This window comes from Camelus bactrianus, chromosome 1 (genome assembly GCF_048773025.1).
Source record: "Camelus bactrianus isolate YW-2024 breed Bactrian camel chromosome 1, ASM4877302v1, whole genome shotgun sequence".
Classification (NCBI taxonomy): Eukaryota; Metazoa; Chordata; class Mammalia; order Artiodactyla; family Camelidae; genus Camelus; species Camelus bactrianus.
Genome location: NC_133539.1, coordinates 56,796,935 through 56,823,674, shown reverse-complemented (window position 1 = coordinate 56,823,674; position 26,740 = coordinate 56,796,935). Strand labels below are relative to the sequence as shown.

Sequence of the window (26,740 nt, the reverse complement as noted above, 5' to 3'; positions counted from 1 at the left end):
GCTCTCCTGGCTATTAATACTCTCCACATCAACATTACTATTACTTTTAAGGTTATGTCATCTTCTTGTTTCCCAGTCAGAAATCTTTGCATTCCAATTATTGACTCTTACCAGTATCATATTATTGTCCCGAGCTAGAATGAAAATGTAGAATGACTCAGCAGACTGGTTAACCGGAGCACTGTTTGTCTTTCCTTCACAAGGCTACACAGCTGCATCGCACATAGTGCTGACCAAGTTTAAACTGTTTGCCCAATGTTGACATCGCATAGTAACGTAAAATAGGTTATATTCCTCTATTAGTATTGAAAAAGATTAATTTCTATATTATATTTCCTTTTACAAGTTATCTCCCAAGAAAAAAAATTTCCCTTCTCATAACTTCTTTATGATCATTTTTCTTTTAGCTACTTAGAGATCTAATATTTGGCTCTTTTGTCCAACAGCTCAGCATAAGATAAGCCCCACACCCCATCCCTGTTTAATATTAGACCACTGGGAAATTTTTGCTTTATTGCAGAATTTCCCAACTAGAGTGTGGCAAAAAAAGTACAGGTGTGCTGAGACGGCGAGCCCCTCAGTTCTCAGAGCAGCCAGAGCCCCCTGGGCTGGCTCGTCCACTTACCCTACAAATATTAGCATTTTCTAAATGTGCCATGACGTGAAAAATGGTAGGAATCACTGCAGGGAAACAGGTATTCTCTCCACATTGTTTTCCAACTTAAAGAGAGTTTACATTTGGTTCAGATCCATGGCCACCATCGGAATCCCCTTAAGAGCAACATCTTACAGATAGATCCCTTTCTGACACAGAAAGATCTCACAATGTATAAATTTTAGATAATTTATTATTTTAAAATTTAAAAAATAAACTATATTGTTGAGAGACAGTAAATTATAGACTAGTGTGACCCAAGTTGTCAAGCAAGGCTTTATTTAAAAAAAAAAATTAGAGGCGACTTGGTTGATTTTAAGAAGAGAACAAAATTTGGAAAGAGAAAGACATTGCATGTTGAGGGCAGGGAATTATACCAAAAGCGAAAAGGTAACTTATCTCTTCACTGCCTATATCACAACAAAAGGTAGGTGGATTAAGAGGTTGGCCAGACTGAGGTGGTTGCCTGATGTCAAGGCACTTGGCAGCTAAATTTCACCCAGTTTTCTCTACATCATATCTTCAACAATTTAGTGTAAAGATTTCTTCTCTAAGATAGAATCTAGCCCTCTTCCATACTCCCTTCACTAATAGTAATTCCTCCCCACTCTAGAATAATAGGATTTTCCCGTTCTTCCCTGGAGAGAGGAAAGAGAATCAGTCCTGGCATGGTTTTTGTGGGGTCAAGTGTTTTAGGTATATACCAATCATGAACCAGCTTTTCTACCTCTGGGGTCAGTGAATGCAGCCTTATTCTCAGTCTCTGGATAAAAGTAACCCAGCCATAGTCTCAAAGACAGAAGGAATCCAGGTTATGTGGCTGTCAGGCCAGTGAGAGCAAGCTGGTGCAGGCCTGCTCTGCTTTATTAAGACGAAATTCCTGGCTTCCTAATTCTCGATTCTAATGTCTTAGAGTTGATCTCCAGCTAATCTGTATTCTAATCTGATTAACTTTTCTTAATCACAAAAGCTCTATTTAAAGAAAATACTGCCTCTGCCACTATTGCAGTTTCTCAAGTGTTAGAACAGAATTCATTATTTTTTAAAATGGTTTTCATCGTGGGACAACATGGTACTCTTAAACTCATTATGTTAGGACATATATTTTGAAGGCCTCTTTTCAGTAGTGGTGATGGATTTGTACGGATACATCCACTGTACCTTGTTTCTTCTACTAACCAAATACAGACAGTCCTGAAACTGCTGAGTTAGGCTGCAGATTAAGTCCATAAAAAGAAGCTAATTGACTACTTTTGCTGTGTGTCTTCTGTCTCCATTAAAGACCTACAGAATTTAACACTGTGTTTACTAGAGGGATGTGGCAGTTTACTATTACACAGACGGACGCCTCTTTAAGAAGTAGCTATGCTTCTGGAGTAGCAAAAGTGCTTTGTTTTTATCTTATGGATTCTGTTTAGTACCTTTGGGGACTGACTGCTAGGAAACTTTGAGCCAAATTTGCTGCCATACACTAGGAATTGCATGGGATCTCATGCCATTTTCTGGTTATTTTCTCTTTTTTGTTTCATTTATTTTTTTGATCTATCATTAATGCTTCCTGGAATGAGGCAGGCTTTTATAGAAATACTCCCACAGTTTTGATCTCATTAGCACCAGATTTAACTCATTGGACTAGATGTCTATAGCTATTGAAAAGACTCTTCATTTGGATATACACCTTTTAGTCCCATTAGTGGCCACTGCAGTTAACAACTTTTTCAAAGTATGTATACTAAGCCCTTAAAATCTTTATTTCTCACAGGTCATAGAGAAGAGATACTTTTTAAGAGATGGCAATCAGGTCTGTACCTATCTTTTCTTGATAAAATGAGGTCATAACTTTGGAGAGAGGTTTGATTGATTTGAAATTAATTTCCACATTATTTTTGAAGTGGTTTTTTAAAAAGTGGGGAAGAAGTCCTTCGTAGGCACAAGCAACTGACTTTCTTTTGTCCTGTTAAGTACAAAATAAAAAATCTGATCAAGTTAAAATAAGGGTCTAAGAAACAAAAAGAATCCAGAGATAAGATTACTTTATGAAGTAATAGAAGAAAATAATTTGCTTGAGATTCCAGAGATATGGATCAAGTCTCACAATTCAGGTGATTCATATAAAAGTCCAATAGGTGAAGATTATGAGATTCACCTTCATGCTCTCCAATTTAGATGACACTGTCACCAATTGATTGGCAAATGTTTTTCATTTTGGTAGGATTTATTTTTATTATTTAATCTGTGGTGGCTTTCTGAGTAAAACCTTAAAAAGATAGTTCTTTAAAGAACATCAGGCCAACATACAGAAACAAAAAATAAGGAAAAAGTTGTCAAGGCTATTAGTATTTGAATTGTGCCTGCCTGAGTCCTAACATGGTTATCTTTCTTGCTTACAGATTCCAGGCTTTCCTGATAGAAAAAGGTTTGGGGGAGGAACATTAAAGAGCTTACATTATGACTGAATTACACTCATCCTTCGGAAGAGTGAGCAAGCTGTGGCAGTTTTTCACAGCTTTCTTCTTGCTGTGTCGATCATTAAAGTCTCAGCCTTTTAATGAAATCATCTTAAAACACCACCCTTCAGCCTCACCCTTTAATGGAAAACTGAAAAAGAAGTGACAGGTCCAAACTTTGTCCCCATTCTCTCTGTTCCTCACCTTTCTGTTCCTGTTTATAGATTATATAAAAGCAATGGAAATAGGAGATGTTGTCAGAATGATGCAGTAAATGAGCAGTGACAGAATGCTGCAGAGAAAATTTACACTTGCCTAGAACTGGAGGGTTTTTATGGGTCTGTAATTTTCCCACACTCCTTGCTGAAGGCTTAATTAAGTACTTCAAAACTGCATCTCTATTGTTTTACCTTTATGAGGGGAAAGGTTATGTTAACCAGCCCTCAGTTGTCCACCCCAAACAATCTCTGTCATTTTCAAAGAAGCAAAATGCTGCTCTTTAATTGTCTCCACCTTTATCACACACAAGGATGCCTAACAACAGCAACCCTTGCCTCTTTCTCCTCTCCTTTGCAAATGTCTCAGTGGCTGGAAGAGGGGGACTAATAGCTGGAGGTAAATATAAATAGATTAATAATACATAGAGAACAGCAGTCCCAGGAAGGAAGAATTCTGCAAGAAATCGACAGCTCACTGAAATCCTTCACTCTTTAGGTCACAGCTGTCTGCACCCTCTTACTGTTTCCTGTTTGCAAATAGGGTGAAATCTAAGAACTGCACAAGAGCAGTAAGATTTACAGCCTCTTCAGTTTTTATTTTTATTTTTTGAAGAAAAAGTCCACTCCCAAAACGTCCCTTAACTGTAGTCCATAACCTAAGAATGTTATTCTTTGTGTCAACAATGAATTTATGGAGAGAAGTAAAAATAAGTTCCGCAGCAACACATTTACATGAATTATGGACTAGGATTCTTGGATTTCACAATCCAAAGTTTCGGGGGGGTGTATATGCATAATTGTTCATTGTTACATTTTTTACCCCTCTTTTTTGCTTGTATAATTCCCTTTGCCCCGGTTCTTTGTTAATATATAAACTTGTTTTACAAAAACTGTAGTTTGCTGCCTTATTCAACACCTTTTCACACATGTTCTCTCTCTGGTTGTGCTGCAGGTCTCTGCACTCCTGATTTTGCACCATATTAAAATATAATAATAACAAATACACAGTTTCAGCTTCTCACCTTAATTTCTTAAATTCTTTCTGTTCCATACTCTGCAAATCAAGGTATGCTGAAAGAGGATATTAAAATAACAATGTTCAAGAGTGCTTTTAGAAAGGCAGCCCTGGGAATTTGGAAAGGGATTTTAAAGTACTTTTCATCAGCTAGAATGTTCTCCAGTCTTTCTTCACATCCTCCCCCACAAGAGTTAGCCCTGATTTCTTTTTTGACATAAAGGAGAGCTATGCAAATCAGGATCTGTATGTGGAATTTGGCACAAGTATGTTGTGACAGAGCCTGTGCAGTTAGGAAGTAGAAACCAAATGCATACACAGAGACCTAAACCAGCTGAAGCTCTTTGTATTCCTCTTTTAAAAAAATAAATCAAGAACCCTTTTCTTCCCTCCCCTTTCTTCCTCTTTCTTTCCCTTAATTAAAAAAAAAAAAAAAAGATCTAGCCCAATTTCTTTATTTTCTCCCTTATTAAAAAATAAAATAGAAGTAACCTATCACTGATGGTTTCAGGGTCAACCTTGAAAAATTAACAGCACTCAACTTCATTTCCTCTTGCTGTCAGGCTTGACTCCTGAATTACCGTTTTCTAAGAAAAAATAATTTTTAATAACCTAAGGTAAGTTTGTTGCACTTATTAATAGCAAAATAAAGTTGTTTGCCAAAATGAATGTTATTAGCCAGAGTTCTTCATAAAGAATCTTTTGGAGCATAATTTTTCCTAAGACTTCCTGAGACCTGCTCATAAAAATTAGTTTTGGCTAATAAAAATATATCTAAAGCAGAAGGTGTCAAACTGGCAACCCATAGTCATTTCATACCTGCATGCATGTTTTTTGACATAATTGTATCAGTTATCAATTGTTGCTTAACAAATACACCCCAAAACTTAGTGGCATAAAATAGGTCATTCTATTAGCTCACAATCCTTTGGGTCAGAAATTTGGCTGGTCGTTCTCCTGCTGGTCTCACATTGGGTCGCTTGCCCGTCTGCAGTCATCTGGCAGGCAGATTGCCTCATCACACATCTGGCAGCTAGTGCTGGGCTGTTGCGTGCCTGGATGTCTCTGTCCGTGTAGCATCTCATTTTCAAGGAGGCTAGCCTGACTTCTTTACATAGTGGTCTCAAGTAGCAAGAAATGGGCAAATCATAAGGCACAAACATTTTTTCAAACCTCTACTTGTGTTTGCTATTACCCAAAGTAAGATTCAAAGGTAAGTAAAAGACTCCATCTCATATTGAGAGGAACAGCCAAGTCACATTGTAAAGGGGTATGCATACAAGGATGAAACGAATTTGTGGGCATTTTTTGCAATTCGTTCATTCATTCACTTAAGTTGCCAATGTTTAGAAATTGGCGCTTTATATAGAAGTCTTAAAAAATCACCCAGCCAACTTTACCCATTTACATTTCATGCCCAGACTGCTGCACTTGAGTTTGTGATAATAAAGCCTAGTTTACAAGACTGTTTTTGTGAAATTAAATGAGGTAATGTCTGTGGGAAAACCTGGCACAAACAGGCACTCGATATATTGTTTCTTCCTTCCTGAATGCCATTAGCCATGAAGTTGATACCTGACCATGGCTAAGGAGAGTAGCCAAGATGAAGGACAAGGGAGTCATGGAAAAGGTGGCTGGAAAGTAATCCTTGCTTGGTCTGTTTTTAGAGGGATACAGGCATTAGGAAATAAGATTCTTAAAGAATTTATAAGAGCACTAAATAAGAAAGTAAGAGAAGCACTAATAGACATCTCAGTTTGCTTTAAGTGAAGTGCTTCAGGCTCTGAATGGTTCACCCAGCTCATCTCTTGGAGCACCTGTGGAGAGCTGTCTAGACCCCATCCCTGGTTCAGGCAGCTACGTGTAAACACCTGTGTCCGAGCACAGATCATTTTCTCACCTCCACAGATAGTGAACAGTCTGCCTGTTCCTTCCCACCTGAGCCCGAACTGAGTGGAAAAGCCTTTGCCACACACAGCAGGTACTAACTACTACAGTTCCTTTCGTAGAGAGCTTTAAATCCCCTGCCTTTAGTAATAAGCCTGCTTATTTTAACTGAAACAAGGAATTGGTCAACCTTTACCTCAGGTGAAGAGACAGGCCCATGCAAACTCTGCCAGAAACAGACTGGGTTTAATAAAAACCAAAGGCAATTGTGTAAGCAGTTTGGAAATAAGCATGCTGGACTTTCTCCCTAGTGCAGCAGTTAGGAAATGTTTGTGAGTAGTTTGCTTGACCTGTTGACCAGTGAGCACAGTGAAGCAGTGGCGTAGTAACATCCAGAAGGTGGTTTGCAGAAGAAACAGGAGCATTTTTGGCTTCCTACCCTCTCTGGGCCTGGGTTTCCTGAAATTGTCACACCTGCAGCAGAAGGAAAATGGCCGAGCTGAAGGTAAGAAACTATCTGGCAAGTTTGCTGTGGCTTCTTCAGCCAGAACTCAAGGATGCGTCTGAGAATTCCAGAATGTCAGAGTTAGAAAGGACTTAGACCCTAGTCAAAGCTACTGTATTCAGAGGCTTCACCACTGTGTGTCGGTAGGCATGGCTGGGGCTAGGGGGTGATAAAGAAAAGAGATGATGCTCTAATTGTCCATCTCTTGCCTGGTTCATTTCAATTATTATCTTGGGAATCTGTAGACATCATAAGGGCTCCCCTCCACAGACACACTTGGACACATTTCTCACTGTGTCTGCTTGCCAGCCCCTACTCTCCAACACCTTCCTGTTGCTGCAGCTTCCTGACGGACTCCAGCTGACCAGTTAAACCTATTTAATCTATTCCGTTATTGAGGCTTACAATTAGCCCTTGGCCAGTAGAAGCCCTAGTACTTCCTCTAAGAAATCATTCCTTTTTATTATTTAATGTGCAATTGAAAAATACGTGTGGGTTATGTGCTATTAATGAATTAACTCATAATCTTTAAATCTGGGTTGTAGCCACTCTTGTTTCTATTTTACAATTAAGGAAAGTAAAGTTCAGAGAGATTAAGTGACTTGCCCAAGGCCACTGCTGATAGGTGATAGAGACTGGATTAGAAATTGGGTTTGTCTGAATCCATACCTAGGCTCCAAAAGGAGCCTTAGTGGCATCTACAAGGCTAAGTGCCTTAAGGCCAAAGAAAGGGAGGATGTCCCCAGTATCTGAAACCATGACTTGTGTCCACCCCAGGCTTGCATCAGCCCAACATACGCACTGAGTGAAACTGAGAACTGCCCAGAACCTTTACTCAAATGAAGTATGCCAGATTCCAAACTTTTTCCAGGGTTTGAGCACATCCTGAATGCCCTTCAACTGATGCTGAGTTTAAAAATCAAATATCTCCCTAATTAATAGGGATCCTAAAACCACTCAACGCTGAAGTAAAAGAGTTTGCTTCTTTAAGCCTGATGGAGAGTTAGAAGGACTGAGAAAGAATTCTCATTCTTTCATTCAGCAAATATTATGTGCTAGTAAACAATGCCACAGATTAACATAGAAAAGGAACTGAGTCAAGAGAAACTTCTTGAAGGAGGCTGTTCCTAAACTGGGTCTTAAGAGAGAAGTGGAAATTGACTAAGTGAAAAGAGAAAGGGGCTAGGGGAAATGGCGAGTGCAAATCCCCAGTACACACAGAAAGCCCTGAATGCCCTGGGGTACAAGAGCAGTTCAGCTAAACTTGAGTTCCTTCAGGGACAGCCAAGAAGAGAATCCCAGAATGTGGTCAGATGTATGGATCAGGATCTCAGGGGAGGGAAGGGCTAGGAGAATAGATCTGGAAAGTCATATCAACAGTGGTAGTTGAAGTCTTAAGAGGGGGAGTGCATAAAAACTTCATTTCCTGATGAAAATCCTATGGGGAAGCTCAACAGGGGTTGGAAACATCCTTACCATTTATAAATAAATTATCTCTAAAATCCTATCCTGCTGAAATTTTTAAGCAACTTATTATGCACAGCGCCAGCACACCAATGTAAATTGCATGCTGGTCTTTGTTCTCAGTTTCAAAGGCATTCTTCCCAGCCTGCTATCTTATCTCCACAAGGAAAGGTTAGCTCTAGAGATCAGAAATTCAAACACAGAAAGCCAGATTGCATCATTCTAATCAATACACATCATAAGTTAAAAAAATATTTTTCCTCTGCTTTTATTTCTTCATTTTAATGCATATGTCAACACAAAGCCTCAAATGAAATCACATTTACATAAAAGCAGCACAACCGGGGGAAGAAAATTCAAAAGATGACATAACAAAATTAAATTCTACATTCTTAGGTTGCTTCACTTCTGCAAGTCTTGATTTCCTTATTTCTAAAAGAACTGTTTAACAGGCAGGCTTTGAGCCCCATCACCAAATATTTTGATTTTGATTCACTAGGTCTGGGTCTGTATTTAACAAGTTTTAGCCATGATTCTAATGATTAGCCAGAGTTGGGACCCCTGGTCTGCATAATTATTGTATTAGTTTCCTGTTTCTGTTCTAACGAATTACCACAAATTTAGTGGCTTAAAACAACCAAATGTATTCGGCTTACAGTTCTAGAGGTCAGAAGTCTGAACTCAGTTTCACTGGGCTTAAAGGCAAGGTGTTGGCTGGTTCCTTTCGAAGATGCAAGGAGAGAATCTGTTTCCCTGCCCTTCCAGTTTCTAGAAGTTGCCTGCATTTCTTGACTTGAGGCCCCTTTCTCTGTCTTCAAAGTGCATCACTCTGATCTCTGCTTCCATCCTCACATCACCTTTTCCTCTTCTGTAGTCAAATCTTCCTCTACCTCCCTCTTTTAAGGATACTTATGAATATTTAGGGTACAACCCAAATAATCCAGGACATCTTCCAATCTCAAGATCCTTCACTTAATCACATCTATGAAGTCTCTTATAAGAGCTACCTATACAAAGTGATACAAATTCCAGGGATTAAGACATAGACATCTTTGACAGTCATTATTGAGCTGACAGCAATTCAGCCCACTCGCAGTAATCTGCAAGTTCCCCTAACAGTCTATATTCTGTGATCCCAACAAGGTTCACTAGAAATCCTGGACTCCTTCCACAGGGGGCAAAAAAAAAGGTAGCCATAGTTCCATCTCTACTCTGACTTGTCTCTCTTTCCCTAACGCCCAGTAAAAGGAAGTGAGGTTCACCATCTGCTCATCCCATCAGGGTGTTACCCAGAATCAGTCAGGAGAAGGCACCTCATAAAACTACTCTGACAAATAAATCATGTCCTGGGGACCAGGTGAGAATTAGAAAGCTGTATATCAGGGAGCTGCCAAAGAACTGATGGTGCTGAAGTTACATGGAACTCAGTAACTTGCTCTGTCATTTAGAAAGGAGGCCCATAATTCTCTTGGAAGGAAACAAAATCATATTTTTTTTTTATGTTGGATCAAATTATTCTGAAATCTGGATTGAAGAAAACATAGAAACACACTTGCCTAATGTTAGATTTTATTTATTTTTTGGTATATGGTATATTTGTAGAGTCACTGAACCAGCTGGAGTGGAAAGCTTGGATTATCACAGCTAATAGAAGCAGAGTTCAGATATTGTCCTTGATCCCAAAGCCTTGGGAAAGCAGTACAGAATGCGGCTTCCTTGATTCTGATCCCTCCAGCAGTAAGGCATGTGATATTTGAAAGCTCTAATAAACTCATCTGTAATTTTTCTCTCAGGGGATTAGGAAAACCAACTTGTTTTGGGAGTGACTCAGCAGTTTCCACCCTCGTCTTCAGCCAATGCATGCAGCTAAGATTGTGAAACCGATTCAGAACTCACACCTCTCTCTGAGCTGGGTGGCTCCCTTCCAAACCACCAGCTGTTCTTTCAACTTTCTTTTCTATTTTTTAAAGCAGTCTGAAGCAAATGCTCTAAAGCTACATATAGGAAGTTTCTTTTCCTTGGCTCCCAACATACAAATAAACCTGGACTCTGTTCTAAGGTCAGCAGTTGCAAAGAACAGAGAAGGTTAATGAGTAAACCCACCCAGTCCTGCTAGAAAGCTCAGCCATCTTGCTCAGCACTCAGACCTTCCTGCCTCCCTTTGCAGAGAGAGACAATGCTGCAGTTGAGCAAAGAGAAGGCACTGTGATACTCAGTAGCTTCAGTCACAGATTGGTCTAAAATTCCATTCCACAGAACTGAAGATAATTTGGGGACATTACCATTTCTCAGCAGTTCAAATTTAGTCCTCTTGATGGTGAGCATGGGGTTCATTTAGAGGGAAGAAAATTGTATTCAGTGGAGAGTCAGAATGCTGGATAGTCTCTGCCATTTCCCCAAAGAAATCATTCCAAACTGCATGTCGCGGCTGTTAACCAATCTGTGTGGAATGTGACTCGCTGTTTTTAGTGCTGATGGATTTTCAAATATAAAAAAAATACTGTGTCTGGAGGCAAAAAGAGTAATTTCACTTCCATTGCTTTCTAGGTCATAACATTTCACATTTAATATTCCTTCCAAATATGGGCAGCTGTTGCCCCTGATCAGTGCTCACACATCCAGGTGTGTTCCATCAAGCTCATCCTTCTCCAGGCTGCCAAGAATGCTGGAGGGCTTATCCTCCACCCACTTATATCCTTCTTATAGCTCTTAAAGACATGTGCTCAGATGGTGGCATTTCACTCACTGAATGAGGTGGCAATTTCATTATCGTGGGCTAAAATTAAGTACATTTATTAAGAACAACTACAGGAAGAAAATGACCTTCTTGCGGGGATGTTTAAGTTAGAGAAAAGGGAGTTCGAACCCCACTTAGAGCAACATACATCCACTCATGTTAGAACAGACTCACTATAACTCAATAAAAAAAAAGTTAAAAAAAAAAAAAAAAAAAAGAACAGACTCTAAGGGAAAAACTAAATCAAACAACAGGTATCTATTGATTACCTTTTACAAACCAGGCACCAGGCAAGTAGAGGTAAACAAAGTGCCATCGTTCCAGCCTTCATGGAGTTTATAAACTAGCAGAGAAGCCAGCCAGTGAAAAAGAATTCACAGGTGTGTTGACTGTTAAGTCAGAGTAAGTTTCAGGGGCTCTGCACACTTTGCTTTGTTAAGAAATCCCTTTTTCCTGATGTAAACAGATGGCAATCAGAATGCACTCCATTGTGCCACTGAGGACAGATGCTGGTTTGGCACTTCTCCAGAAAGCTACCCATATCTTCACAATTTGTTTCCATACATCCACACAGATGCAAATATATACACAAGTGCTCCAGGGAGAAGCTTTTGCCTGCAGTGAGGCTCGTTGAAGGGCTTTCTCTCAAGGGTTTTGCTGTCAGATTGGTTCCACACACCTCCTTACAGGTGCTTGTTTCAGAGTATGGAGGGGAAATGGAGCTCCAACCTCAGGGAGGTTGCAGTCTAGGCAAGCAGGACCCTGCTAACCTGGAATTGAGGTGATGCCTGAGCCATCTCCCCTCTCAGGAACTCCCTGATGGAACCAGAATTAAAGAACCTGTCCCTGGAGTGAGATAATTAAGAACAAGCCCATAAATTGACTAAGTACAGCTAAGGGTGGAGAGTCTATGCAATATCCAGCATTATTCTCCCACTTAACTGAGGGTCTTTAAAATTCACACAGAGAATATTATCTTTCCTAAACGGTTCACATGCCAAGACATAGCAAAGGTACTATGTATAAAATGTGATATACAAACGCATGTTCATATAGAAATTCTTACCTTTGTAGACTGTCAAATCCTGTTGATAATGGTTCTGTGTCTTTGTCATATGCAGTATCTTTCTGGATTTGGGAATGAGTGTGCCTCGGAGGACCCTCGCTGCCCAGGTGCCCTGCCAGAAGGACAGGTATGAGTGAATAGAAAATTAGCTTAGAGAGCTCTGAATTGTAGGAATGAATGACTGGCCTTCAGGCCAAGTGCCTCTACTCACCATGGTTCTTATAATTTAGCCTGTGAACTGTCTAGGAGCTTCACAAATCATTAAGACAATTGGGATGCAAAACAATGACAATATGAAGGTTAGTTGGATGGTGGTTACCTATGGCCAAGCACCCAACCCTAAATAAGTAAGACTAACTGTAGGACTTTCAAGAGGATCCCCTAGGTCCAGGGTTAAGGGGACTTCCTTGTAGTTCCCTTGACCAGCATATGATATAACAATGATGAGAAAATAATCAGTCCTTTTTAAAGAAATGTATGTACAAAGATGTTCACACTGGTGTTCATTATAATAGTAAAAATATGGCAAACAAATTTTTTTCAAATGTTTTTGAAGAATACTTCATGGCATGAAAAAAGTGCTCATTATATAGTGCTTCCTTTTTTAAAAAAGGAAGAAGCCCTAATTATTAACAGGACTACACATATTACAGAATCCCCATTTAAGAATGAAAGGAAATATATCCGTATGTCAACATTGGGTTATTTCTGCATGGTGAGATAATGGGTTATAGTTCATAAATTTTCTACAATAAGCTTGAATTACTTTTTGCATCAGAGGGAAGAGTCACCTAAAATATTATTACAAGAAGTATATATGGGTTGGAGATAGTTGTGTGCACTGAGTGGCCCAGAGCATCTCCATCCAAGGCAGAGTTCCCCAACTGAGTTGCTTGGTGGGAAGGTGGGATGCTTTGCAGATTGGACTGGTGTCATTTATTGCCTCCTTTGTCTTAGAATAATCCTCAAGTTTGCCCCTACAACCTGTATGCTGAGCAGCTCTCAGGATCAGCTTTCACCTGTCCACGGAGCACCAATAAGAGAAGGTAAAAGGATTAGGGTAATTCTGACCTGAGGTCTATGGGTACATGACTAGTATTCAATGCTGCCTCCTATACCTGGACCACAGCCTCCCAGGCTGCCCAAGATCTTGCTGCTTACAGGCTGTGCTGTGGATCATAGTCAGGGGAGGATGGGCCTCATCTCCAGCTAGAATCAAGTGACTGGTGGAAGAAGGTGAGAGAGCAGCTGCAGAGAGACTTGAAAACACACATCTAATTCCATTTATAAACCATGCTTGTACACAGAAGAAAATGTTCCTCATAGTCTGGCCTTACCCTAGGGTTACCAGTTGAGTTCTGAATTTTGGGTTACTCATTTTTTGTGTTTTTTTAAAATACTGATTAACTCAAAATTAGAGAAGATTCAGTGCAATATCCCCCTCAGCTGACTAGAAGTATTATGTTCTTTAGATGAAAATGTTGGATAATCCAAGCTTGGGTAGATGAAAGGTCATGTATTGTGGCCCCTGTGGTTTGAATTAACAAGGTTTTTACTCTTTGGAATTTGCCTTTGCTGGAAACCAGCACATTCATTAGCACCATGCATCATGCTCTGTGTTTGCTGTAATCCTACAAGCCAGGGCAGTGAACTCACTCCCTTGATTAACTCCCATGGGGCAGGTTGGACGCAGTAAGTGTTGTGGTCTGGGGAGGCAGCAAGTGCTGTGACTGAAACAAGCAGCGTCTAGTTGTAGGAATTTCAGACGAGGGCGTCTCTGAAGAGGGCTGCCACTTATATTGGAGATTTGGGGAGGAGGGCAGGTGGTATTGTACTGCTTAGTGGAAGGTGACTCAGTTTATTTCCACAGAGTCCACCTGAGATGCAAATGAGATAGTGAGTACAAAAGCAGAGTGGACCAATCAAATGATAGCTTGTTCCCCTTAGTGGTTAATCAGGCTCACTCCAGAGTCAGGCCCCCTGAGTTTAAATCCTGACTCCTTCTCTCTCCAGCTTTGTGACCTTGGGCAGGTCATCTACCCTCTCAGAGCCTCTGGGTTTTCATTTGTTAAAATGATAATAATAATACTTATTTCATAGTTGTGATGAGGATTAAAGGAAAAAATGTAAAGTGCTTAGCACAATGCCGGGTCCATGGTGATTACTCAATTAACATTAATTATTATAAGCATCATCATTGCCACCATAGCAGAGTGTCTCCCTCCAGTACAGGGTATCCCTAGGAGGCCACCAGAGAACTGAGTGGCAGGTGCCATGTTATCATGCCAATATCAGTATTGCTTCTCTCTGGATAGACATGTACATGGAGGGAGGAAGAGATAGTTTCCCATACTTGTCAAATCAGGGGCTAATTCTATTGCTATTTAATCATCTCTCTCTCTCCCTCTGTGGCCCAGATAGTCAAGGTAAGGTAAGCACACAGACGATTCCTGTCCATTCTAATTTATGACAGCCTGGCCTCCATGACTATGTTCTTGACTTTATGACCCACTCACTAACGGGACACCTGGACTCCGGATTCTGCTGCCTGCCTCCATTATTCAGCAATATCTTCAGCCAGCAGGAGCAGAGCTCTGTTCCAGGAGGCTGAAAAGGAGCTGTTGGCATTTCATTAAGAAGCTGGCACCATTCCCTGAATCAGAATTAAATCTCTGTCCAGGGCAATGTAGTGCTGCCTGGGGAGTTTTATAAACTCAGCTAAAAAACAAGGGACACAGGGCATGGCTCACCCATCTGCTTAGAACTCTTCAAAGGAATCCACAAGAATTTTGTGAAAATGCTCAAAATTCCCAGTGGGAAGATGGAGCCAGCTCCATCCATAGGTGAGAAAGCCTGGAATTCTTACATTTAGTCACTATTCATTTAAGCCACAGAGTGTAGGACCCCTCCCCCACCCCTGCAAAACTATCAGAGATTATATCTATCAGGAGCTGATTTTTACCAGATTAGTTAGCTGCTCCCTTAAGTCCTGAGAAGGGAGAGCCAGGACACAAAATGTGGAAAATCTGGACCACTACAAAAACCCAGATGATCAGGGGTAGACAGATAGACAGTTCAACACACATCTAATAAGTAAGCACCAACTGTATGCCAGGCATTCTGGGTACGTAAACTCTGAGACCTCACAACAATCCTGGGAGGTAAGGATGGGGAATGTAGGATCAAGAAAGTTTTGTAACTGGCCCAAGAAGACACAGTTGGTTCTAAGATACACACACGGGTTCTCAATTCCACTACTAGAAGCTGGAGAGGCTTAGTTACTGCATGGCCTGCAGTTCAGTGTCTGAGATCACATCATCTAGAACTGGAGGAATCAAATAAAAACCAAACAAATCTAGCCCCTTTATCTCCTAAATGGCTCAGTGTGGGGCCAGGTCAACTCCACCCTTTGAAGTAAACTGTCCTGGGGCTCAAAGGGCCAGAGCCTGTTCAAGCAGCTCTGGTCTTCCATTGCCCAGGTGATGTTCTTCTTCCTGCAGTCCTCTGACAGGGTAATGGCCTCTGAAAGGACTTAGGTCCCTTCTAGTGAGTTTCAGTGTCCTTCTCAACTTCTGGATGGTTCTCATCCTAGTGTCCTTCAGGGTTCCTTCATTAGAGTCTTCTCTTCCTGAAATAAAGCCATAAATGTACTGTAAGGAAATATAGATAGGTAGTCTTATTATTTTAGAGGACAGATGTGTTAATTCCCTGAACCTCTTACAAATTAATGTCAAAAAGACAACCCAGTAAGAAAATGATAAAGGACTTGTGCAAGTAATTCATAGAAAAATTACAAGAGGCCAATAAACATATAGATCCTCAGTCTTATGCATAATAAACATAGTGCAAAATAAAAATGAGATACTACTTTTTACCTCTAAGGCCAAAATTATTACTAATACTCCATGTTTGGGTTATCAGGCACGCTCACACATTACAGATGTGAGAATAAAGTGATACAACAACTTGGTGATTTTGCTTATCATGCATTGAAAATATCTGAGAATATACAAGAAAGTTGTTCAATTCTGATGCCTCTAAGGATTGGCCCTGAAAAAACTGGAGGTGAACACCATTTACCTTCTGAGACTTTCTGAATTACTTGAATTATTATTACCACTGGCATGAATTACCTTTATAATTTTGAAGAAGATAATTGATTTATATTTCAAAAATAACAAAGAAGCCATCCAAATTCTCTCAATCTATGTAGGCTTAACGTCCTCCCTTTCCAGAGCCAGAGCAAGGATTCGTATCCAATGATGTACATAAGCTAACGTTTGTCTGTGGATTTGCCTGAACAGATATCCTTCAAGGTACTCTTCCTTCCTTTATAGTTGTCATTGGGAAAGACAATTCTTTTTTTTTGTCAGTATGGAAATAACCAAGATCTGGAGCCTCAATGTGAAGAGTGATGGGTGAAGTGAAAGCTGAGAAGTGGCCAGGGCTATGGACAGCAGTGGCTATTCAGAAGTGATGCTATGTCATTGCTTCCCACATTAAAGCCCACAGATCGTTGTTGACTTGAGCGTCCTCCTGATGGCACTTCCTAATCCAGTCTGTGCATCACTCATACCATCACCCTGAGGTTTATGTGTCCTTGTTTCCCCCCAGCTGGCTGTATAGGATTCTACCTTCTGTTTCTCACAAGCCTTTTGAATCCATTGACCAAGGCCACGTCACTCACAACTGGGATGAAGTTGATCCTGATCCTAACCAGGTAACCTGGTCCTGTGAATTGGAACATAGCATGTATTCAAAGCATTGAGTATAAATATTTAAATCTAGCCCAGGTCTTTGAGAAATTAGACAGATTTTTTTTTAAATGTGTCTGTTCTTTTGCTCAAACTTGCATGGGAATTTTGGAATTGACTGATTGTGCCTGTGCACGTGCGTGTGTGTATGTGTGCGTTTGTGTATATAAACTTTTGTTCTTCTAGCCTAATGGCTTCTAGGTGGGCACAGAACTGGTTCAGACTCAGCCAGAGTGCCCAGGTGAGTTGGATGAAAGGGAATTATATAGACTGGTGAAAATGCATCTATATGCCCTAAGGCTGGTTTGTTTGTTTTAATCTAAACTCACTTATCACAGAATACTGAAAACACATCCAACACTTACATACTGGAAAAGAGGCCTCTGGTATAGAAACAAGAGGCTTGTTGTCTGAGCTGGATTCTGTCTCTTGTCACCTAGGAACTTCCATTCCTAAGAGTTTCCTTCTTTTGATCTGGTGACAAATGGACTTTCCTTCTGGATATCACTATTATTTACGTACTCTGCTTTCAGTAATGAGACAGATCCAATGCTATAATGGACTGAGATCTATTTTTTTTTTAACCTTCTGAGAACCTTAGTGTGTTCCCTTTGCTCCTGAGTTTAGGTCCATGTCACTGATAACAAGTACAAAATGCAGGGAGGAAAACAGACCTGAATTTGCATCCCTGACCCTCTACTTACCTGCTGTGTCTTTGAGTTAGTGTTTCACCTGTAAACTGGGGTGATCACGACATCTGCCATGCAGTGTTGTTGTGAAGATTACTTGACAGAACAGGTGTGAACGTGCTTCACACAGTGCCTGGAATACTGTAGGCAAGAACCATGACTCTGATACAGCCATTTTGATCTATTCACCTAAAGGCAATGGTAGAACATATAAATCTCAGAATTCATATTCAGGTACATTTTTTTCATTTTCTACTTTTAAATTCTGAAGTCTCCATCTGCCAGACTGGCAGAAAACAATTTCGCCTCAGCCTTCCCTGGGAATGTCTGGTCCTAAACGATGCCAGAGTAGGATGGGGGTCGAGTCTTGATGGTTGGTCCTCTCTCACTGGGTAGTGTTGACATGCCCACTGTTCTGCTACCGTTGTGCCAGGTTTGGGCACAAACTCATCTGCAAGACATTTCTGGTCCTGTTGTCCTGGATATGCCACACAGCCATTTCTTCCTTGTGGGAGTTGCTAGGTCACAGGTTCATGGGTCGCCTCTGTATTCACAGTCCACACAAGTTAGTCAGTCTCCCTCTCTCCCTCCTCTCCCTTTTCCTCTGCTTTTCTCCCCTCCCCCAACTCCTTTCCACAGCCCAATTCTGTTTGGGCTATACCTACTAATCCTATACCTTCCCTTAAATGCTTAGACTCTTTGGAGAACAAATGGCACAATAATTTATAGTCACTTTTGATTTCTTGCCCTGCTCCATCTTTTCCCTAATTATAGAAATCTCAGAGAACTAAGTACCTGCTTGAATGATACTAACTCCTCTCCAACAGGGACAGGAAGAGAGGCCTTGAGAGTGGAAAAATATGTGGTTAACAACTTAAAATATTATCTACCTCACAGCCATTTTGAAACCAAGACATCCTGTCTAAATAACTGACCCTTAAACTTGTGTTAAGTTTAGTACATGAAACAGATATCCTCCCTAGTCTAGTTCTGGCCTATATATAGCCTTTAAGCCCAGGGAAAAAGGCAGTCCCTGCTCCAACCTCCAACTGCAGGCGCAGTCCTGTGCTGAGACACAAGGCCAGGCTTTCAGCTCTTGCCCCTTGCCCCTTGCCCCTTGCCCCTTGGGCAGAGCAGGGCCCTGTGCGGGACAATTTCCACAGGCAACCTGTGGACCCCATATTCACCTGCCCCTGAGTCTCATCTGGGCTCCTAATTCAATCCCTATAGCCTTCTCTCTCACACTCTGGAGTCAGAAACCCATCTGGCAGACCACAGTCATTTAATCACTTACCTCATTCATTGAACTATTTATTTCCACACTCATCTCATAAAGGGCCATAAATCATTCTATCTAAAGTAACTGTTCCTTCTCTGAGAACCTGCTTGACTCCTTAATGGGTTACATCTCAAATTCTCTAACTTCAACCCCAGAATGGGCGGAAGACCTAAACAGACATTTCTCCAATGAGGAAATACAGATGGCCAATAGGCACATGAAAAGATGTTCAATATCACTAATTATCAGAGAAATACAAACCAAAACTACAATGAGGTATCACCTCACAGTGGTCAGAATGGCCATCATTCAAAAGTCCATAAAGGATAAATGCTGGAGAGGGTGTGGAAAAAAGGAAACCCTCCTACACTGTTGGTGGGAATGTAATTGGTTGCAGCCATTATGGAAAGCGGTACAGAGATGCCTTAAAAAACTAAAAATAGAGTTACAATATGATCCAGCAATCCCATTCCTGGACATATATCCAGAGAAAACTCCAGTTCAAAAAGATACATGCACTTCAGTGTTCACAGCAGCATTATTTACAATAGCCAAGACATGGAAGCAACCTAAATGTGCATCAACAGATGATTGGATAAAGAAGTTGTGTATATATACACAATGGAATACTTCTCAGCCATAAAAAAGAATGAAATAATGCCATTTGCAGCAACATGGATGACCCTGGAGAATGTCATTCTAAGTGATATGAGCCAGAAAGAGAAGGAAAAATACCATATGGTATCACTCATATGTGGCATCTAAAAAAAAAAAAAGACAAGTGAACTTATATACAAAACAGAAATAGACACACAGACATAGAAAACAAACTTATGGTTACCAAAGGAGAATAGGGGAAGGGATAAATTTGGAGTATGGGATTAGCAGATACAAATTAGATAAACAACAGAATCCTATGGTATAGCACAGGGAACTATATTCAATATCTTATAATAACCTATAATAAAAAGGAATCTGAAAAAGAATATGATTGAATCACTATGCTGTACACCAGAAACTAACAGAACATTGTAAATCAACTATACTTCAATGAAAAAAAATTCTCTAATTTCTCTCTGAGAATTACAATGGTCATACTCATCTGCTTTAGATTAATAAATAGACCTGACTGCTTAATAACAGGACTCTGTCTTTCATGAGAAAAAATAAAGGATGGATACCTATACTTCTATAGGATTCTTGTTCAGGCTAAAAATTAAGCATTTATTATATACTAGTTTTGGAAGGTTGAGAAGGTATTTGACCCAAAGTAAATTTTCTAATTCTTTTCTTCAGGTGGTATAGAGAATCCCCAATTAAATTTCTAACAGTTCTCTCAAGTAGAGTCAAATCTCATATTATACAAAGGAACAGGGTGGTTGTAAAATCAGCAAGTAAGACAAAAATTAAATACAGACAAAATTATCTCTGAAAAAGCCCTTAACTCACCCATAAAGTCTAGGATACATGGTTTTGTGTGTAGCTACCCTGTATGGTAATTCTTATGTACACCAAATTTGAGAACCATTGAGCTAGACTAAAAGAAGGGTTATAGGAAAAGTCCACAGGCAGATGTTTGGGAATTCAAAGCATGGGGCCTTTAAGATAACTGTCAAATAACCAGTGGTACATGGGGTGGAGAGGGGCGGTCCAGTGGCCCTGCCTGCTCATATCGTCCACATAGTTATTTAAGCCTCTGTAACCTTAATACATCGTCATGGATTTGTTCGTGGTGGTGTGGGCAGTTGTGGGTTCTGGCCAGCAGAAGTCCCACCAAGACGGAATGAATTACTCAAGACTCTGGAAAAGTTAAGAGAGCAAGAGGGAGTCGGGAGCCAACTCCACGAGCGGCTCAAATCTCCCATATTTATTGAGTACAGTCAAAGGAGGAATGCAGGAATTTAGGGAAGGACAGGGTGGGATCACAGTGAGTACAAAGGCTTTGTTTATTGTTGGTGTTTGGCTCAAGGTCAGAAGACCCTTTTTGGTGAATCATGTTCAAGTTGAGCCTTTCAGCTTATCAGGGTGGAACGTATGAGAATTAGCTGCTTAACAGCTTGGACTCAGGCGGCTGTGCCAGTCTTAGGTTGCCCCCCTCAGGGGATCTTACCCGTCATTGGCTAACCAGCCTTCTCACCTCTGAGTCTGCAGCTTTTTATAAGTTGTTTACCATTCCAGCCCAAGGCTGTTTTGGGGATAGAAGACTAACAGCAGGCACGCCCAGCGTTTATAGCAGGGGGCCTGGGTCATTGCTAAAACCTCAAGGCAGTTGCTAAGCACATCTTCAAGGAGATAAGCAGCTGAGATTGTTACAATTTGTTAACCCAGTCATGGGCTTCCACAGTGGGCAACAGTGGAGCCACACATTTTATATCACATTTTGTTTGTAGAGGGTGAGGGGTGAGGTTTTAAACCTAACCTTTAAGGAAAATGTGAGTGTGATGTGTAATAAGCTCAGTAATATCCTTTTATTATATAGTATTATTATTTCTATGACTATTGATACATTTTATTTAACATGAATAAGATCATCGGGTACAGGTGGCTTGCCCATGGAAGCTAACCTCGTTCTGATAGAATTTTTCTTGTTTTGTCTTATTATACATACCTATAAAAACTTAAGTGATACAGAAATTAACAAAGTAGAAAACGGAAGTCTCCCACCAGAAATGACAGTCAAGTGCATCGGTTGTGTGTGTTAATTCATTATTCATAAGTAGTTAACGTACATTTTGACAGGGAAGTTTGGGGAAACTGCATTTAAAAGCCTGGGTTAATATAAAGTCTTCAAAACAGCTGCATCAAAAGTTTCTGCTTGCCTTCTAGTAAATTCTGAAAACACATTTGTTTCCTCCTCCTCTTCCCCCTGTTTCCTTGCTCTGCACTTCTCCTTGGACTTGTTACTTCCCTCCTGTTCTGAATTCCTTCGAGCACTTTCCACATAGTGGCCACTGAAAGCGTTTCTTCTCCAGTATTTCCCCTGCTCATTTCCAGCCTTGTGCTCACGCATGTGGGGACAGAGGGGCCCCAAAACTCCACAGTGCCTCTTTGAACACCAGCTCCATCAAGGTAGTGGTTATCCTCCCCCTGTTCTGTAACCTGTATCACCTACCATTCTGCTTCCCTTGTCTTGATATACACACCCAGGCTGTTCTTGCAAAATCTATCCTTTTGTCTTTTCATTTACACCTTCTTGACAAGTTAATCTCTCTTTCCGATTTTATGCTTCATTAATTAACCACAGCAATCTGCATTCATCACTTTCCCCCACTTGTAACCTCTTCCAAATAAGTACTCCAGACTCTCACCGAGAAAGTCTGAGGAAATTATATTTAGGGACCCATCTGACAGTCCTCCAGCTGAAACTGTATGGTAGGTGTGTCTTCACTGTCACAGACCAGATCCGATGCTTCATCAGCTTCACTGACTCCCCACGTAAGTCATCTCTGGGAATTTGAAGACATGAAAATTACTTAATGTTTCCTCCAAGAGAGGATTATGGGATATGCTATCATTACCATTGTGTTTGATACCCTGGAAGACAGGAAGACTATGTCCCAAAACCTTAATTTTCTTTTAGTGTACTTCATTAATAATCTAAGAATTAATGCAAACTCTTTTTGAGTGTATGCAGAGTCAGCTGTGAACATAACAAGCTCAATCCATTAACATCTCACATAATAATATATTGAATTTTGTTCATCATGCACCTTCCTCTAACTTCTGGAATCCCAGAATTTAACAAACAAATCTGCTTCCAGTTTGACTCAGCATTCCTGAATCAGCATTCTTTTGAAGGTCAGAGTCCTTTAAAGTTTACCTTTGTTATCACTATAGCCCTAATCACTTGACTGTTGGAAAGTCCAAATTTTAACCCAATTAATCCTCAGCTGAGGAAATTATCTTTTAGTTCTCAACCAGTATTATTTGGGCCAAGTGAGAAACACCTCAAAGATAACTAAAGATCACATCATAAAATTCCCTCTGCTGCAGGACATACAAATTATCAAAAATGTTTCAAAACAATACATCCTTACAAGGTGTCTGATGTCTAATTTGTGAAACTTTAAGTTTCACTATCCCCAAAGCCCCCACCCTCCAAAAATGTCTTGGACTTCCAGCCTCTTTAAGCTTTTGCCTAAGTCTCTCCAATACATAAACACTCCTTGAGAAAGTAATCTAAACCCACTGGATCACCTCATTCACTCCATAACACTTTGTAGTTCAACCAGCCTAGGCTATTATAAGTATTTAAACTTCTTTAAACAACAATGCACCCCCTACCATTAATACATGTTTTTATTCAAAACTTAAATAAAAGTGCCAATCCCTAATAATCCCACCAATGCAGAGTTAACCACTTCTAATGTTTTGGTTTCTTTCTTTCTAGTCTTTTTCTTTGCACATGTGTGTAAATAAATAAGGTCTGGGGGTCCAATGCAGCCAGAAGTCAAAAGTAATTGAAAATAATCCCAAACTTCATTTGCTTCTCCTGAAAACATTAAAGAACATGCAGTATATGACCCACAGCAACACTTTTGAAAGTCCCCTTTCCCCAGTTTTTCCTGGACTCCAACCCTCTCTCACCTCTTCGCCATGCTCTTGTCTTCCCCAAGCTCCTTGGGCCTAGACTGCTGGTTCATGGCTTGGCCTTGCCTCCCCCTACCTTTTGCCTCTAGAAAATGACACTTAGATGTAGGTCCTCACCCTCTTTTCCCAGGAGATGCACACACACCCACACACATGCGCACATGTGTAACATTGATCTACATGGTAAGACTGGAGTTCAAAGGGCTGAGGGAGGGGAAATGAGCAAAGCAGAATTTTCCATGGGGAGCAGTGAGGGGAAGGGGAAGAGGCTGTGAATACTCTTATATTAATGCTGTTTTTTTTTTCTTAAGCAGTTACAAATATACTTACTGTAAGTAAACTCAAGCTCTAATTCAGTTTTAAATTCTGTTTTTTTTTTTAATTAAACATATTTTGTGTCTTTTTCCATGTCTTTTTAAACTCCTTGAGTAAAGATAATTTTTCATGTGGCATTATAATTCACTACATGTTTATAAGATGATTGCTCTATTGTCAGATACTTAGATTGTTTCCATTTTTACTATTATAAATCATCCATGGCTAACAACCCTTTTCTCCTCAACATCCCACAGCCTGAAACAGATGACTTCCCTTCTTTCCTTCCTAGATCTCTGTCCTTTCCTGTGTTCTATGACACTGTGTAAGCCTGCAAAATAGGAGATGCTCTTACCCCTGCCTTGTCTCCATCACCCTCCTGGGAAAGAGGGAAGTACTTACTCTCTCCTGCCCCTCACTTCCTCTTCCTTATTGTCTTTCTTACCTTCTTTTTTTCTTGCCTTCCTTATTACCCCTATCTGCCTCCTCCCCTGGTATTAGTTTCCTAGGGCTGCCTTTACAAAGTACCACAGACTGGGTGGCTTAAACAACAAAGATTTATTTTCTCACCATTGTGGAAGCAAGATATCTGAGATCAAAGTGCTGGTGGCATTGGTTTCTTCTGAGGCTTCTTCATTGTCTTTGGATGGCTGTCTGATGCCAGTGTCTTCGTATCGTCTTTCCTCTATATATCTGTGTTCAAACTTCCTCTTCTTATAAGGACACATCTTATTGGATCAGGGCCCACCCAAATGACCTCATTTTAACTTAATTACTCCTGAAAGCCCTTATCTCCAAATACAGCCATTCCAAGGTACTAGGGGTTAGGACTCCAGCACATGAATTATGGGGAGAAAACAATTTAGCCCATAACACTCTCCCTCCACTTCCTTCACTTTTCTTCCAATTTTCAGTTACTGATTCCCACTTTAGTTGGACTGTCTTTGTCTCAGAGGTGAAGGGTTAGTTGCTATTGATAAGAAATACCCAGCTTGGGTGAACTAAGAGGAGGAATTCCTTGAGCGGCAGGGGATTTTTCTAGCCCACTTTACTTCCCGCCTCTGCCCAAACCCCCTACATACACACGTCTCAGCAGGCAGAATTACAGAGATCTAACTTCACCCCACATAATTCCAGCCCAAAGCTTGGTCTACCCTGATAGGCCACAATGCAGGAAGTCAGTCCCCTTACTCCAGTCTGGAAGCCATTCTGGGGTTGCCATCATTGCAGAACCTCATTTATACTCTGTCATCCACTTCATCTCCCTCTCGCCATCTTCCACATCTCCTGTATTTTATTTTTTAAAAATCTAACATCATTCGTTCCCATGACATTATTTATCACCTCTCTGCAACATATCTTACAAATCTCTCCGCTAACTTCAAGCACCACATGGGACATTGCCATATATATGTCCCAGCTCAACAGGATCCATACTGAAGACATCATAGTCCTATCCAATCCTTCCAAACCTTTTTCTCTCTCTAGCTTTTCTTGGTCTGTTAATGACACAACCATTCTTTCCCACACCACCTGCTCTGACCCCTCCCCTCAATGCCCAGTCAATCTTTAGAGTTATATTTGAGAACTTCTTTCTCCATTTACATTAAATTAGGTACAGTGTCCACAGAATGGGGATTGTCATTTACATAAAGGTTACCAGGGGGCTTGTTGAAAATGTAGAATCCCCAGACTCCCCAATTAGAGATTCTAATTTAGTAGGTCTGGGACAGTACTCAGGAATCTTTCCAGACGATTTGCATGCAGATTGGCTCTAGTCCACACTTGAAGAAATACTGCTGTAGAATTTGCTTCCAAGACATCTCTGACATCTGTAGTTTCCTTCCTTTTGATAACATCACCTGATTTGGACCTCATTTCCTCTTACCTGGACTGCTATAATGGCTCCTAACTGATTCCTGTGTCTTCTCACCATATCCTACACCTTGCTGCCAGACTCAACTTACTAAATTATCATCTCAAAAATCTTTAAATTCTGCCATTACCTCTCCCTTCCACTGCCCAGCCAATCAAGTGCAGACTCCCTAGACAGGTGATCAAAAGCCCTGATTCACCATCATATCTTTCAATCCCTTCACTCTCTTCCATGCCCTCTATCGACCAGCCACATTGGGACCTTTATTATTCCAGGACAACACTCTAAAATTTCCTGCCTAGGTGCTTCATGCTCTTTCATCTACTTAGAATTTTCTCTTCTTCCCTCACAAGTATTCACCCGTCCAAATCCCACCCATTATTTAAGACTCATCTTAAATACTACTTTCTTCATTGAACTTGTTCAATTTTTCTCAGAATATTTGAGAGTAGGATCTATGTCTCCATCACCTTCATATGACCTACAATGTCCAGCACATGCCTTCTTCCAAATAGTAGAATCACAAGTATTTGGTGAAGTAACTGACTCCCTGAAAGCTCAGATCCCATCGTCCTATAAATAGACTAGATTGCATTTCTCTAAATGCATTCACTGGCTTTTGCCAACACTGCAGTGCACATTGCCCTGTTCAACACTTTTGGACAGCTTGCTGGCTCTTTTTACAGTACATCTCCATCAACTTGCATTTCACTCTTTGGGAAGAGGTTGGCGCTGTCTGCAAATCAGATTATTTTATTGTGTGTGTCTCTTATTTTTCATGTATAAGAATGTTAAATATCCCCTGTACCAGGAATTATTCCTGTGGGAAACTTCCTGTTTATATTTCTCTTCCAAAGTCATTTCCAGTTATTCATTTCCTTGTTCTATTGGAAAGTGCCCACACTTCCAGGACCTTCTGTAATAGGTTCCCTGATGGCAGAGACTGTCATGTTCACCTCCGTACCTGGCATAAAACCTAGTACTCAGACAGGTATGGTAAATCATTTGAATGAATTAACATAAGAGGATTGGACAAGAATGCTGATCTTGAAGGACCTTAGCAGGATTTGGGTCCCAGGAGTTAGACTGGGCCAAGGCAACTCAGCCTTGGAGGACCAGTAGATAAGGGCCCAGATTAGAAGGCCCAGTGCAAAACTTAAAAGGAAGCAAAGCCTATGTTCAGGAGCCAAGGAGCCATGAATGGTTTGGGAAGCAGATAATGACAGGCTGAGATTAAAGGGCT

At 40.6% G+C, this 26,740-nt stretch overlaps 2 protein-coding genes across 3 annotated transcripts in view; both read left to right on the top strand.

Annotated features, from left to right (window-relative positions):
- The window catches only part of RABL3 (RAB, member of RAS oncogene family like 3), a 32,510-nt gene extending 28,185 nt beyond the window's left edge, over nucleotides 1-4,325 (top strand). Inside the window, exons 7-8 of the mRNA XM_010970867.3 lie at nucleotides 2,418-2,456; nucleotides 3,046-4,325. Of these exons, the coding sequence (XP_010969169.1) occupies nucleotides 2,418-2,456; nucleotides 3,046-3,111 (105 nt within the window). The 3' untranslated portion in view covers nucleotides 3,112-4,325. The remainder of the gene's footprint in view (nucleotides 1-2,417; nucleotides 2,457-3,045) is intronic.
- Nucleotides 4,326-6,527: 2,202 nt separating this feature from the next.
- The window catches only part of HGD (homogentisate 1,2-dioxygenase), a 43,584-nt gene continuing 23,371 nt past the window's right edge, over nucleotides 6,528-26,740 (top strand). Inside the window, exons 1-4 of one of the 2 annotated variants that reach the window (XM_074364290.1) lie at nucleotides 6,528-6,727; nucleotides 12,050-12,121; nucleotides 12,952-13,040; nucleotides 16,609-16,714. In XM_074364290.1, coding sequence (XP_074220391.1) covers nucleotides 6,713-6,727; nucleotides 12,050-12,121; nucleotides 12,952-13,040; nucleotides 16,609-16,714 — 282 coding nt within the window. In that variant the 5' untranslated portion in view covers nucleotides 6,528-6,712. The remainder of the gene's footprint in view (nucleotides 6,728-12,049; nucleotides 12,122-12,951; nucleotides 13,041-16,608; nucleotides 16,715-26,740) is intronic. The other variant, XM_074364285.1, reaches the window with a different exon arrangement.